General features: G+C 49.6%; 2 protein-coding genes and 1 long non-coding RNA gene across 7 annotated transcripts in view; 1 reads left to right on the top strand and 2 right to left on the bottom strand.

Annotated features, from left to right (window-relative positions):
* LOC140898275 (butyrophilin-like protein 2) overlaps positions 1-16,123 on the bottom strand; it is a 1,102,357-nt gene that overhangs the window by 68,687 nt on the left and 1,017,547 nt on the right. The gene's annotated exons all lie outside the window — the stretch shown is intronic.
* LOC140897982 (E3 ubiquitin-protein ligase TRIM17-like) lies at positions 406-16,038 on the top strand. Its single transcript, XM_073311341.1, has 4 exons — positions 406-418; positions 1,629-2,026; positions 13,166-13,261; positions 15,946-16,038. The coding sequence occupies exons 1-4, from the start codon at positions 406-408 to the stop codon at positions 15,952-15,954; spliced, it is 516 nt and encodes a 171-aa protein (XP_073167442.1). The 3' UTR covers positions 15,955-16,038.
* LOC140898304 (uncharacterized) lies at positions 2,744-11,949 on the bottom strand. The gene is made up of 2 exons (XR_012154955.1): positions 11,480-11,949; positions 2,744-10,312 (listed from the first exon to the last, which is right to left on the bottom strand). It is a non-coding gene; the product is annotated as an uncharacterized lncRNA (long non-coding RNA).

Consider the following 16,123-nt stretch of genomic DNA (forward strand, 5'->3'; position numbering starts at 1 on the left):
GCTGGCTCGGCTCCTGCAGGTGCTCAGGGGGGCAGAGCCTGGTCGGGTCAGGGACGGCAGCAGCTCTGGGACTCGCAGACCCCCGCCTGGGAGCAGAGATGGGGTGAGGAGGGGCCATTTGTGGAGGGTCACTTTCCTGGGGGCTCCAGCTCAGGAAGTCATTCAGGGATCCAGGGATCTGCCTGTACCTGAAACACCAGGAGCAGGAACAGCAAACCCTACACCACACATGACAAATAGAGAGTGACAGACACACGTCAGGGGCAGGGACAGGAAAACACAGAGGCCTCATGTAAATCAGGAGTTACTCACTGGAGTCACTGGGCCTGATTCCCCGCATTGCAGAGGTGGCAGTGCAGATTCTCTCTCTCCTTCCCAGGAGCCAGTGATGGGGGATGCAGCCCCATGCACTCTAAGAGTAGGGCCGGGGTTAATGCCAGCCCAAGGAGAGACAGATGCTCTCACGCGGCACTGGGTTCAGTGGAACCCTGTTTGGGGTCAGGCTAGGGATAAGTGATACCCATAAGAGCTATGAATTTTTGTGGAAGTTGTTTTTCCTGGGACTGGCTCATTGTGAGTAAAGCTCAGGGGTTTCAGACTGATCATAGAATCATAGAATATCAGGGTTGGAAGGGACCTCAGGAGGTCACCTAGTCCAACCCCCTGCTCAAAGCAGGACCAATCCCCAATTAAATCATCCCAGCCAGGGCTTTGTCAAGCCTGACCTTAAAAACTTCTAAGAAAGGAGATTCTATCTACCACCTCCCTAGGTAACGCATTCCAGTGTTTCACCACCCTCCTAGTGAAAAAGTTTTTCCTAATATCCAACCTAAACCTCCCCCACTGCAACTTGAGACCATTACTCCTTGTCCTGTCCTCTTCTACCACTGAGAATAGTCTAGAACCATCCTCTCTGGAACCACCTCTCAGGTAGTTGAAAGCAGCTATCAAATCCCCCCTCATTCTTCTCTTCTGCAGACTAAACAATCACAGTTTCCTCAGCCTCTCCTCATAAGTCTCATCAGCAAGTTAAAGAAGTATGGGCTGGATGAATGCACTATAAGGTGGGTAGGAAGTTGGCTAGATTGTCGGGCTCAACGGGTAGTGATCAATGGCTCCATGTCTAGTTGGCAGCCGGTGTCAAGTGGAGTGCCCCAGGGGTCGGTCCTGGGGCCGGTTTTGTTCAATATCTTCATAAATGATCTGGAGGATGGGGTGGATTGCACTCTCAGCAAATTTGCAGATGATACTAAACTAGGAGGAGTGGTAGATACAGTGGCAGGTAGGGATAGGATACAGAGGGACCTAGACAAATTGGAGGATTGGGCCAAAAGAAATCTGATGAGGTTCAACAAGGATAGGATGAGGTTGCTCTCCTCATGTGTTCCAGACCCCTAATCATTTTTGTTGCCCTTTGCTGGACTGTCTCCAATTTTTCCACATCCTTCTTGTAGTGTGGGGCCCAAAACTGGACAAAGTACTCCAGATGAGGACTCACCAATGTCGAATAGAGGGGAACGATCACGTCCCTCGATCTGCTGGCTATGCCCCTACTTATACATCCCAAAATGCCATTGGCCTTCTTGGCAACAAGGGCACACTGCCGACTCATATCCAGCTTTCCATAGAGAAAGTGTTAGAAGAAGCCACTTGCTCCATCTGCCTGGAGTACCTGACAAAGCCGGTGACCACAGACTGTGGGCACAACTTCTGCCGAGACTGCATCATCCAGTACAGTGAGCATGGGGAGCTTCAATCAGGCACGAAGATCCCCTGTCCCCAGTGCCGAGTGCCGTTCCAGAAACTCCAGCCCAACAGGCAGCTCACCAGTATTGTAAAGAACATCAAACTATTGGGGTTAAAGTCAGGAAATGTGCAAAAGGAGAATCTTTGTGAGAGACATGAGGAGAAGCTCCTACTCTTCTGTGAGGAGGACAGAGAAGCTATCTGTGTGGTTTGCAGGCAGTCCCAGACTCATCACACTCATGCTGTGATCTCCATACAGGAGGCTGCCCAGGATTACAAGGTGAGAATCACTGCTGCTCTTGGCGAAGGAATCCCTTAAAGACCCCATTGTGTTTCTCTCCAGAACCAGCTGCTGGGGGCTGAGTGGGGACTCACATGGCTTAAGAGAGGTGGAGCCAGGCACTGCCAGGCTGGACAGTGAGGGGTCCGGCTGCCTCCCCCAACCCCCAGACAGGTAGTGAAGAGTGGAGCCAGCCATGTCCATCTCTCTGCCAGGCTGTGTCTCCAGTGCCAGGTGACCACAGCCACCTTAGAGAACCTGAGTGGGGAAAACCAGGGCTTGTGCCCTTCCCTCTTCAGTGTGTGGGTGAGGCCTGATGGGTTGGCTCAAACAGTGGGTTTAGGGCTTGTTGGCACCTTTGCAACATCAGGAAGGTGGCACCATGGATTCTGCATTACATGGATGTCTCCCAGGGAGGCTCACGCATGTCCCAGTTCAGCTTTCCCCAGCCTAGGCAGGATGTGTATGTGGCTTGTGGAGATCCATGAAGTTGTTTGATTAGAGGCTAAATGGAGCAGAAGTGGAGCCTGTGGGGAACAGACAAAGGAAGGGGAGCCAGTCAGTGTGGGAAATAGGTAACTTTGGCCCTGAGATTAGTGACTTCCCCCAAACACGGATCACCTGAGAGCTGAGGCAATGGGAGAAGGGACATAGAGAAATGTTATGTTTGAACTAGCAGAGAAGGCAATAGACAGACATAGGGAGCTGACAAATAGCTTCTGCTTTGGTGGCTTTATTGTTCAGCTGCAAATCTGAAACTAACATGAAAGCGAAGCTTTGCACTGGAAAGGGTGGAGTGCTCAAACATTGAAAGGAACGGTACATCACATTTGTCCACCCTGCTGTAAAAAACTTTCCAGACACATATACACTATCAATTACATGGCTAACATGAAACACTGTATAACCTAAGTAACAATTGCAGGTGGACTACTGCATACTTTTAAATCTCAAGGGATCATGCTTCCGTTGAATAGCAACACTCTAACTAAACAATTTATAAGTTCAAGTACACAGCTCGTTATTGTATTCTCTTGTGACGGTGGTGTGGCCGTGTCCTGAACTACTGGAACAGTCAGTGGTCAGGAATCAGCTGGATCTGGTATGCAATCACCTGGATCTGGTACCAAAGTTTCTCTTAACAAGTCATTAAGACTAGGAGTTGTAATGGAAGAAGATTCAATCGAGCAACAGAAAGTCCTATTGGGACATCCCCGGACTTCGGTACTTGTTGAGGCTGCAACTGGTCCATATGTGATCTCCATAAAATACCATTGGCTGGTTTTACCAAAAACAATACAAGTCCTGTGCATTTTACACATTCTCCCGGCACCCATTCTCTCAACAACTGTAGTTGCGAGTCCACATTAAGTCTTGAACTTGAAAAGAATGATGATGCATCTCACATAATCAGTTTGCATAGATTGGGATTTGGCTACAAGTGCGGCAATATCAGGATGTAGCAGGTCCCAACAGGGACGCAAAGATTGCTTCAAGCAAAGAGTTTCCGTTGGCTCCTGGGTAGTAGTATGGGGTGTGTGCCTGTAGATGTGTAAGGAATTTTCCAGTCTCTGACTCAAAATAGATTTGTTGCTTTTAAGGGTTGCTTAAGTGTCTGTACAAAAAGAGTTCTGCTAGTAAGTTTGAAGCCCGATAGTATGAGCATATGTGCTGAATTCCATTTGAAGCTAGGAACCTCTGAAATTTTGCAGAACAGAATTGAGGTCCATTGTCACTCACTAACTGTAACAGTAAACCAAATTATCTGAACAAGGTGCGAAGATGTCCAATGATCTTAGCAGTAGTAGCAAAAGTCATGCTGAAAACTACTGGTCATTTCAAATGGCGTTGACTAAGACCAAAAACATGTAACCTTCTAAAAATCTGGCAAAGTCCATGTGATTAAGTGTCCAGTGTGTCTGAGTTCACAACCAAGGTGTTTGAACAATCTGGCCAGGATCATATTGAATTTGCTGGCACATAAGTATTGGAAGAAGATGAAGTGCTATAATTTGTCAATCCCGTCTAACAGATGTGACTCCAGGCTATGGCCTTTATCTGTACGATTCTAAGATGGGCTTTGTGAAGAGCTTCCAAACCTGAGATTGAACTGATTTTGGAATGAGCATTCACATTTCCCATAAGATGCAACCGTAATTCACAAATAATTCATGTTGACATGACATGAATTGTGTAAACTGGGGATTCTTACAATTGAACCCTGTACCGTGTGGTACCATTCCCTTCACAAGAGAAAGCACCTCATCTGCAGCAGTTTCTTTGTTGATGCCTGTGCTAGTAATAGGTAACCTATTCATCAAGCTGAGAGAGAACATTTCATCCGAAGTTTCTTTGGGTAAATGAGAGGTTGGGTATGGCTTGTGTGATGGCCTATCAGCATTGCCATGCTGAGTCCCTTTATGGAACTGGATAGTACAGGAATGAGCCAAAAGTAGCAATGCCCATCATTGCATGCAAGCAGTAGCTAATGACGGAATTCCATGTTTCAGTCCAAATATTAAAAGTAAGGGCAATGATCCATCTGCAAAGTAATATGTCTATGTAGTGAGGCAGAGTGGCCTCCCACTGACCCAGAGCAGGAGGGTCCTGCTTGGTGGAGAATGTGGGCAGCAACCTGACCCCTGCAGTAAGAGGTTCTGCATATGCCATGCCTTAGATATCCCTAATGGGAGAGATGGAGCTTGACAAACTCATTAAGTATCTGGCCAAGAGCAAACAGCAGCAGTAGGTGTCATAACTCCAGCAACAACGGCAACTAGTACAGGTGCTGGGGGCCAAACAGCAACTGTTCTGGGATTTGGGGGCCCAACACCGTGAGGAGCAGCAACAGTGTCTCCAACAGCTTGCAACCCTGCTACCTGGACCCAGTGGGCCACCTCCCAGGGGTACAATGAATCCCCCTACGTTTCCCATTGCCCTCTTGGCCCCCTACCTGATTGAGGCAACCCAGATCGCCTATCGGGGCCTCCCAATCGATGAGGCACAAGATTATGGATGCATGAAGTTGCCCATTTTAGATGCCTTGGACATCATGCTGGAGACCTTGCACCAGCAAAATTGGGCTAACACCTACCCGCTGGGGGCCTGGCCACAGGTCATCGCCCAGAAGATAAAAGACCTCTGCTGGCAATGGCTGCATCCTGAGCAGTGGTCAGCAGGTGAGGTCGCTGAGCAGATCACCCTAGAGCAGTTTGTTCATGTCCTCCTGCCCCAGGGGAGGGCTTGGGTACTCCGGCACTGACCCACAACATTTAGTGCGGCTGTCACCTTAATGGAGGACTTCTTGGCCACTGAGAATCCTATTGGGCCAAGAGCCTGAGCCCTAGCCTCAACGCTCGATTTGATGCTCCTTGGCCCAGCAAGGAAGCCCAGGCCGAAGGAGCCCATGGCCGAATCCAAACCCATGACGATAGGGCAGCAAACAACCACTGGGCCCATGTGGCAGAGATGCTCCAACGTTGCTGACAAGACCACAACCCAAATCCCTCAGAGGTGATCCCCTGGCCAGGGCAACTAGAGCCTGGACCCTGCTTCTCCTGCAGCCGGCTTAGGCACTTACAATGGAAGTGTCCCGAGATGGACTGCATCTTCGGCCAAGTCTGTACCGCAGAGTCTCAGGCCAGCAAACAACCACTGTGAAGTTTGGGTGAAAACGAGTCACAACCCTCATAGACTCAGGCTGTAGGCAAAACCTCATCCACCAGGAATTTGCCCCTGGCCCCACACAAGCATGTTGAGAGATACACCTCCAATGCATCCACAGGGATGTAAAATCGTATCCCAGTACCTAGATCTCTCTGACCATTAACAGACTGATGTGGGTGTTGACACTGGGGTTGGCTTCCACCTCACCTATCCGGTCATCCTGGGATGAGACTGGCTGGGGTTTGACAGCCTTCTTCGGAAGACGAGGAGGAGGCTGAAGAACCCCAAGGGGAACACCCTGATGAGCCCCCAGTCCCAATGACGATGCTGGGCCTCCCTGTGGACAGTGCCATGATGACCCCCCTTTACAGATTTTTGTTGCAACCAGACGGATGAGCCCACACTGAGCTGGGCCTACAAACAGGTAGGCCAGGTCAACCGAGCCATGACTGATCTCCTGAGGGCTGCACAATGGACCCAATTCAAGCTGACAGGCAATCACTTCTACCATGTTAATCAGAACTCCCAAACTCAGGAAGTCTGGACCCAGTTGGTTGTCCCCCACAATCCTAAGAAGGCCACCTTGAAGCTTGCCCACGACATTTCCATGGCTGGCCATCTGGAACAAGAGAAAAACCTGGCCTGAGTTCTGTCATGCTTCTTCTGCCCTGGAGTCCATCAGGAGGTAAAGGTCTAGTTCACCTTATGCCCTGAGTGCCAACTAGCTGTCTCTGTCGGGGTGGCGAAAGCACCCTTGGTCCCCTTACCCATGGTCAGGGATCCCTTTGAGCAAATTGCGATGGACCTGGTGGGTCCTCTCCTAAGAGTAATGCGGGGTTCCAGGATAGCCTCATACTGATGGATTATGCCACTCACTTCCCCGAGGCCATCCCATTATGGAACACTTCCATCGCAGCTGAACTGGTGAAGGTATTCTCTTGTGTGGGCCTTCCCCCTGAGATTCTCATGGATCAAGGGACCAACTTCACTTCCCGGCTGATCCATCAGGTGTGTACCTTGTTGTGACATGTATGACAGTTTCTGGGCTTAGCTGGGTATTACTGACACTTTGTGTCCCAGTTTGAATCCATCACAGCACCCCTCATGGCATTCTTAACCAAGGACCGCCCATGTCGGTACGCTTGTGAGCAGAATGTGAAGATATGTTCTGAGCCCTAAAGGAAAGCCTGTGTAGGGAACCCATGCTCTTCAGCTGCGATTTCAACTGTGAGTTCCTGGTCCAAATCGATGCTTCAGAGGTGGGGCTCAGGGCAGCCTTCTCCCAGGAGTTGGATAGAGAAGAGCATCCCACCCTCTATATCTGTGGGAAGCTCTCCCCGCCCCGAGAATGTAACTATTCAGTTATACAGAAGGAGGCCCTGGCTGTTAAATGGGCTATCTTCCCTTTCATACTGATCACCGACCACAAAGCCTTAAAATGGCTAAATACCACGAAAAGTACCAATGCCAGATTGATGAGATGGTATCGCATCCTCCAGCAATTTGCCTTTACTGTCTGATGCTCAGCAGGTAAGGATAACACTAACACAGATTTTCTGTCTGACCTGGGGGGAGTCAGGATGGCAGCCATGAAGACCAGATGGACTTAAGGGGTGTGTGTGTGTAGTGAGGCGAAGTGGCCTCTCACTGAGCCAGAGGGACCACTCTCCGAACTCAGGTGGGCAGAGCCAGACCATGCTCACCCCTCCGACTGGAAGTCAGGGGGTGGGACAAGAAATATATAGGGCTGGTCCTGGAGCTCAGTTGGGCTGCAGCTGCTGAAGGAGACAGATGCCTCTTGACCTCTCCTGAGCTGGGAGACTTCAGCGGACCGCTGCTGAGCTGAGGAGTGACCAGAGCTTCTGGAGCCATGCACTGACCAAGGCATTGAAGAGTCGCTGGGACTGGCACTGGACTTCTACCCCAACAAACTGGAGGACCACCCGCGGATCCAAGTACACCCCATGGGGAGTGTAGGAAGTGGCCCAGAGGCAGCCGACCCCAGTCTGGCTGTATTGCTGCCGGAGACCTGCTCAGCGAGTTGCAGCTGGATTCCCTGCTGACCCAGTGGTGGAATACTCCACCACTGTTAGGGCCCTGGGTCGGGGCCTGATGGAGTCGGGTGGGCCTGGGCCCCGCTGCCACTTCACCCCTGAGGTGGCAGTCTCCCCTTGCTAGGCCAAGAGGCCTGCATTTGTTGGCCATCTGCTGGAGCTCGGATACCCAACCCTCTTGCCGTTCTACACAGAGCCACAGGCTCCTTGCTGCCCCACCCTGACCGAGGGCTTGGGCTCATAACTGTTTGCTGCTCTGTCCTGACTGCAGGCCAGAGGCATAGACAGTTTCTTGACCCGCCCTACTTGGGGGTCTGGGACCCCGAGACTCATTTGTGGATCTGCCCAGACTGCAGGCCAGAGCCATCTAGTCTGTGTAGTGCTCTGCTAATTCCCTGATTGTGGGTGACGCTCAGTTATGTAGTGAGGCGGAGTGGCCTCCCACTGACCCAGAGGGAGAGGGACCCCTGCTAACCCACTACAGACTACCATATAGGTAGGTATGGAACAGCCAAATACCAAAGATAATGCTGAGAGCTCTATTTGCACATAGCTCTTCTCAGAAGTGATGAGTGTTTGTGGTGCAAAGGTGATTGGTTTCTCTATACCATTAGGAAAAATGTTGGCGAGAACTGTGCCCACTCCATATGGTGAAGCATCACAAACCACTTGCAATGGAATCAAAACATCAACGTGCATTAGAACGTAAACTGACGTCAACAGTTTCTTTACTTCATTAAATGCATGCACACACTCTTAAAGATGACAAAACTGTCACCAGATTAGGAAGAAATTTACTGCAGCAGTTAAGCAGTCCTAAGAATGAACATAACTGTGACATGTTCTCTGTCAGTGGTGCTTCAAGAACCATCTCCTCTTCTCTGGCAATTTCCTTAAGCCCAGGGCATCAATTACATATCCAAGGTATTCAGCTGAAGATTTGAAAAACTCACAATTGTCTTGAAAAATCCTTAGTCCATGGTCTTCCAAATGTGTCAAAGCAGAACCCAAATTTCACAGATAATTCTCTTGATCCTTTCGTGTAACAAAGATGTCCTCCAAGTAACACTGAACTCCATTCAGTCCCTTCAGAATCTCATCCACGGCTTCCTAGAACAGGGCAGGTGCTGATGTGATACTAAAAGGCAACCTTTTATAACAAAGTAAGACTTTTTGTGTGTTGATTGAGCCAGTATCTTGCAAATATCTCACAATCTCCATTTGTAGGTATGCACTGAGCAAATCCAATTTACTGAAACACTGTCTACCACTAAAAGTATTTAATAAATCTTCAGTGTGAGGTAGTGGTTACTAATCTGCACATAAAACTGGATTAAGCATCACTTTGAAATCTCCACATATTAAGACTGAGTCTTTCCTGATCACTGGTACAATGGGTGTAGACCACTCACTGTGTGAAACTGGTGACAGGATACCAATGTTCACTGAACGGTCCAGATCAGCTTCCACCAGATGCTTCAGAGTATAAGGCACAGCTCTGGGCTTGCAATGTTTTGGCTGGCTGTCAGTGAGCTTCCCTGAGACGTTTATCTGTCTAAGTTCTTTCAAAAACTTTAGAATGTCTGTCCAGTATTTCCTGAAGATTTTGAGGTACTTCTGTGATCACTTTGATCTTGATCCAATTCATCTTGAGCTTCTCAAGTCAAGATCTTCCAAATAATGGTGGATACTTTCCTTCAATCACATAAAAAGGTAAAACAACTGATTGGCCATCTAGTTGAACTTTTACCTGGCATATCCCTTTTTTGGACTAATTTTTCCCCCACTATAAGTCTTTAAAGTGGACGTTTCTTCCAGAGGAACTTGTGGCAATATCTAGTGATAGGCAGATACAGAAATCAATGAAACAGTATCAAGCTCCATTCTTGTAGGAACTGCTTCAGTCAGATGCCATCCTTGACTCCAGCTTCTGATAAAACATGAAGTGCTAAATCTTGATTTAAAAAACCCAGGATTACTTGTGGCACCTTAGAGACTAACACATTTATTTGGGCATAAGCTTTCGTGGGCTAAAACCCACTGCATCGGATGCATGCACGAAAGCTTATGCCCAAATAAATTTGTTAGTCTCTAAGGTGCCACAAGTACTCCTTGGTTTTTTTTGTTGTTGATACAGACTAACACGGCTACCACTCTGAAATCTTGATCAGTGTCCCTACAGCTCTTGTCTTTTTCCACATTATGAATTCCCAACTTCCATCATTTCTTAGGTTCAGTCTTCATAGGTGTCTTCTTGGATGTACAGTTACTATGTGTTGCTGGTCTCTGAACTGTGTGACAGGTCACAGCGATGTGTCCTCTCTTCTGGCAGTTCTAACAAATGGCCTGGCATGCCCAGTAATCCTTCTCCGCACGTGTAGTTTGTGCACTATAGCCCCATGGAAATTCTTCATGTTCCCATGGTCCTCTGTCTCACTAATTCAGAATATGAACTCCTCAGTTCATACTAATGTCCAGAAATGTTCTTTGCAGTTTCCATGGCAACAGTCACCTCAACAGCCTTCTTGAATGTGAATGGTGACATAGTCAGTAACGTCTTCTGAACCTGGTCATTGCATAATTGAGAGATAAATTGGTCACACAAGGCATCACTTAATGTTTGTCTGAACTGACAGTGCTCTGACAACATCCTTAGAGAAGCAACAAACTGTGCTACTGATTTTCCAGTTCCCTGATCTTGCTGATGGAACTGAAATTGTTCTGCTATCACTGATGATGTAGGAGAAAAGTGTTCCCACATTGTGGCAGTAATTGTGGCATACTTGGCAGTTCTTGGCACAGTTGGAGACAATAAATCATGTGGCAGTCCATATGGCTTCAGGCCAGTCACTGTCAGCAAGATTGAAATTCGTTGTCTACAAATTACCCTGCAAAATTGCTCAAAAAATTTGAGGCACACCACCTGGGATTTTAGTTTTCAACAAATTCATCATCATTGCCCACAAAAGGTGCCATTTCTCTGCTCTCCTGCTCTTCAAGCCTCCTGGATAACCTTTTCTGCCACAGAGAAATTCTTCCATTGTTACTGCACTGTCTGTGCTCGACACGCCCCCCCGCTGGTTGTGTGTCCACACTGCAAACTGCAGAATTCTGCCTTTGGCTGGCTGCGCTTGTGCTCTCTCTGCTAGCAATCGACCCTCATAGCAAGTGAAGGCTCCCCTTCCACTCTCCTGTGTGGCAGAGTCCTTGGAACCCCAACAAGGCTGGGGGGCTCAACCCACAACCTTGTCATGGTCACTCAGGTCAGGGACTAGGGTGTCCCCACTCCGGGGTGCTCTCTCCACACTGGATGCTTCCCTGACCCACTGATCATTACATACAGTTCAAAGCAAATAGAATTTATTAAACAGCAATCGATTTTAAAAAATAAGGAAACAATGGGAAAGGCTAAAGGAAAAGACATGTCACCCCGCTCGGTGGCATGGGGACGTCACAACCAGCGTCTCTGGAATATCAGGGCTGTTCACAGTCTGTTCCTCACACATCCCAGGCCTCCTGCCCAGGCTCTGGCTGTGCTGCAGGGATGCTGCAGGAACTTGCTCTGGAGGTGGCCACACGCTCTAGGTGGCAGGACCCATCTCCCCAGTGTCATCTGCCCCGTCGGGGTTACGATCCCCCCTCCAAGTCTGGCCTGCAAGGCCTCTTGGCTGGGGGCATCTCCCTGCACTGGGCCCGCTGCCCAGGGTCCCCCTTGCTCTCCCCAGCTGCTCACCACACCCAGCTCCGGACTCCTCCAGCCCCAGCTCCACCACTCTGCCTCAGCACGGCTGCTGCTGCTGCTGCTCTGCCTCCAGGTCCCTGGGCTGCTTCTCTGGACCCCCTGGCTCTGGTTGCTGCAGCTCTCCCCCCAGGACAAGTCTGCTCTGGGGGCTGCTTCTGTGACTCTGCTCCCAGCACCGACCTGCTTCCTGCGCTGCTTTTCTGGCTCCTCTGGATCTGGCCCAGCTCTGTTCCCCAGCTCAGCTCAGGCCCCTGCTTTCTCTTTAGCACAGCCCCACTCTGCCTGACCCAGGCAATTCCAGCTCACATGGAGGGCAGAACCCCCCTGGCCTCCTGACTCCCTGATTAGCCTGCCCACCCTGTCAATCAGGCTGACCTGGAGCATTGGCCTCTCCCCATTGTTCCTGGGGACTGTCAGTCTCAGGGTCCTGATTTCCCATCGACCCTTCCCCTTTCTTTTGGTACTGGGAGCTAACAACTAAATCACCCCCATTGAGTTTTAGTAAGGGGACAAAGCGAGCTGATGGAAAAACAGCTTCTGCCCTGGTGGTTTTATTGTCAGCTGAAAAACTGAAACTGTGCAAGTGAGGCTTTGCACTGGGGAGGGGGGAGTGCTCAAACATTTAAAGGGACAGCACACCACAAGAAGGGGCCAGATCCTTGGCCCAATGGTGACTGATTGGTAATGCCCATAAACATACATTCATCTCCCTTCTGAGGCCTCCCCTGCCCAGGTGAGCACTCGGTTCTGAAAGGCTGCAGCTTGGCTCAGTGTCCTCAAACTTCAGCTAAACGCCTCCGTTTCTGAGAAATCTTGGAGCAGAGCAGACAAGTGGGGAAGAGTCTCCCCCAGGATCAGTGTCTCAGCCAGACAATGCCTCAGAACGTGCCGCTCTGACGCTGCTGCCTCTGCCCAGGTTATTCTCCTGGCTTTGCTATTGAAATGTGCATTTCTTACAGGGCTGGACTGAGGCACCCCAGCCGCAACATGCTGACAAGGGGCCCTGTCGCGGCCCTGGCCCCATTAGCAGTAGTTGTGGAAGGGGCCACCCACACAAGGGCTGTCTGCTGCGGGTGGAGCCTGTGAACCTATTTAGACAAGCAGGAGGAGAGGCTGGGGGCTCCCTCCCCTTGGGAATCCCAGGGGCTAGGGGTCCTTTTTCCCCACAGGATCAACAGCAAGAATCCTCTCCCTCCCACTGAGAGAGAGAGATACTCGAAAAGGGTCAGGGAGCCCCCCCCCATCTATTAGCCAAGGTGTCTATGATTGGATGGGGGAGCTGAATCATATGACCTACCCCCTGCTGCCACACAAAGCCCCTCTTTTTGTGGAGGGGTTGGCTGTCCCCCAGAGCAGTGAGGCTTGGTGTCAATGTTCCATACACATAAATGGAGCCGTCCCCTCTCATGGCACTGGGCTCAGGCTCTCTACAGACTCAGGCAGGAATCGCTGTGTCTGTCACATTTGGGGCATGTTTTGAATATTTTCTTTGCAACCCAGAAGGTTTGAAACATTCTCTTTTTAATGAAAGCCAAAAGCCTGATTTTATCACATAACTCCAGTAGCTGGGGCCTAGACATGGGTTTGTAGTGCCCCTGTTTCATCTGGCCCTGCCTCCTGCAAATTCCACCCATCAGATGTGCAGATTAATGGCTATCACACATGGTGCCCCTGCAGGTGAAACTCCAGGAAGCCCTGGGCCCTCTGAGGCTGGAGCTGGAGAAGGCCCTGGAGCTGACATCTGAAGAGGAGGAGAAAACCACAGAGTGGCAGGTGGGTGTCTGGGTTTATCCTTCCCCGAGCCCTTCCCCCTGCAGTGTTCCCAGGGTGAGGGGCCAAAAAGCTATAGGCTGATATTACAATCTCCTCTGGCTGTTTGCTCCGAGATGGTGCCATGGTACCAGGAGCGGGAAATGTTTCTGGTGGGGATCACAGTGAAGCATACCAGGGGACAGTTCCTGTCCCATGGTCCATGGCACAGATTCACCCCCAGGCTCTCTGGGGGCAAGAAGGAGATGACATACTCTTACAATGGGTGTGCAGTGTTTGCATGTGAGTCCATTGCCCCATCATACCCACAAACCACGCTGAGTAACTGCAGACGCAGACAGCCCTCAGGAGTGCCAGATCCTCAGAGGTGCTCTCTGCACATCCACACCCAGGGCACCGGGCTCAGTGTGGGCAGATGTTGCACTGGCCTTTAGGAGTTTGGCCCTAAGGGAGCAGAGCTCAGGGCAGCCCTGGGACTCACTCAGCTGAGCAGACAGAGACAGCCCTTCTTCTCTGCCATCCTCTGCAGCCATCATGGGGCCACTTGACTCATTAATCCTCAGCTGCTGCCTCCTACAATTATAACTACATGGCTGTGGGCAGCCAGCCGGCCTGCCAATATTCACAAAGCAGATACTGTAGTTGTAGAAGGTTGGCATTTGTGTAGAATATATATATTCTATTTGTTCACTCACCCCCACTTCTGGTATTCTCATTCTAGGCGGGGTGGGTGTGCCTATGCAAATGAGATCGGCCCCTGAAGTTCTCTTCCACAACTTGCCACACCTCACCACCAGATGTCAGGGTGGAGCTCATCCTGACACTGCTTACACGCAAAAAGAAAAGGAGTACTAGTGGCACCTTAGAGTCTAACCAATTTATTTGAGCATAAGCTTTCGTGAGCTATAGCTCACTTCATCAGATGTATTCCGATGAAGTGAGCTGTAGCTCACGAAAGTTTATGCTCAAATAAATTGGTTAGTCTCTAAGGTGCCACTAGTACTCCTTTTCTTTTTCTGGTACTCATATTTAGTTTGTGATCTACTATGACCCCCAGATCCCTTTCTGCAGTACTCCTTCCTAGGCAGTCATTTCCCATTTTGTATGTATGCAACTGATTGTTCCTTCCTAAGTGGAGTAGTTTGTATTTTTCCTTATTGAATTTCATCCTGTTTACTTCAGACCATTTCTCCAGTTTGTCCAGATCATTTTGAATTATAATCCTATTCTCCAAAGCACTTGCAACCCCTCCCATCTTTGTATCATCCGCAAACTTTATAAGTGTGCTCTCTATGCCGTTATCTAAATCATTGATGAAGATATTGAACAGAACCAGACCCAGAACTGATCCCTGCTGGACCCCACTCATTATGCCCTTCCAGCATGACTGTGAACCAACAATAACTACTTTTTGGGAATTGTTTTTCAACCAGTTACACACCCAACTTATAGTAACTCCATCTAGGTCGTATTTCCCTAGTTTGTTTATGAGAAGGTCGTGCAAAACAGTTTCAAAACCCTAACTAAAGTCAAGATATACCACATCTACCGCTTCCCCCCATCCAAAGGCATGTTACTGTGTCAAAGAAAGCTATCCGGTTGGTTTAACACGATTTGTTCTTGACAAATCCATGCTGACTGTTACTTATCACCTAATTATCTTCTAGATGTTTGCAAATTGATTGTTTAATTATTTGCTCCATCATGCATCCCATGAAGTGAACTGTAGCTCACGAAACCTTATGCTCAAATAAATTTGTTAGTCTCTAAGATGCCACAAGTACTCCTTTTCTTTTTGCGGATACAGACTAACACGGCTGCTACTCTGAAAGCTAAATGGTCTGTAATTCCCCAGGTTGTCCTTATTCCCCTTTTCATAGATTGACACTATATTTGCCCTTTTCCAGTCTTCTGGAATCTCTTCTGTCTTCCATGACTTTTCAAAGATCACATCATAGTGGAGCTGAAACCAGGGACTTAGGCCTAAGCTCTTTTTGTGCAGTCACTGGGATCTGTGCTCCTCAGTCACTCAGACATAAGCAAAGATCCACCTCTGTCTGTGTAGTGCCTGGCACAGCAGGGAACTAGCCTGAGTGGCCTCTAGACCCCACTGCAATGTCCTCCATGTCCCCCTGGCACCCACCCCTCTCTGCAACTCCCACAGCACCTGCCCCTCCAGGTCCCTTGCTACTGCCCCAAATTCCTACCTCCTGCCCCACCCCTGAGCACCTTCCCTCTGCCCCCTGGCACCTGTCTTTCCTCTTCCCTCACCACCACCACCCTTGTTCCTGCAGCCTGCCCTTCCCTCCCTGACATCTGTCCCCTTCCTCTGCCAGCCTTTATCCCTCTCTTCTCTGCAACCCCCACGACTCCCCTCCTATCCTTTCTGATTCCTTGATGCCTGACCCGTCCCTCCCACTACTCCATGGAGATCTCCCCCTTCCCTTCCCATCTGCTCCCCTTCCCTGGTGCTTGTTCCTCCCCTCTCCTATGTCCCTCACAAGCACCTGCCCCTCTTTCCATCTCCTCTCCTTCCCCTGCCCCCTTGGCCTTAGATGGGGCCCTGACTCTCCTTAAATGGCCAGCAACCTTGTGTCACAGCAATTAATGGGGACACAGGTTAATTTCCCTTTGATCCCAGTGACCAGCCCCTGCCTCCAGCACTGACTCTGTGACTCTCTCCCCAGTGGATGTGACTCTGGATCCAGACACGGCTCATCCCAGCCTCATCCTGTCTGAGGATCAGAAAACTGTGACATACGAAGACAAACAACAGGATCTGCCTGACAATATTAAGAGATTTGATACTTATCCCATTGTCCTGGGCTTTAACAAATTGACAGGAGGGAGGCATTACTGGGAGGT

This window comes from Lepidochelys kempii, chromosome 14 (assembly GCF_965140265.1).
Source record: "Lepidochelys kempii isolate rLepKem1 chromosome 14, rLepKem1.hap2, whole genome shotgun sequence".
Taxonomy (NCBI): Eukaryota; Metazoa; Chordata; order Testudines; family Cheloniidae; genus Lepidochelys; species Lepidochelys kempii.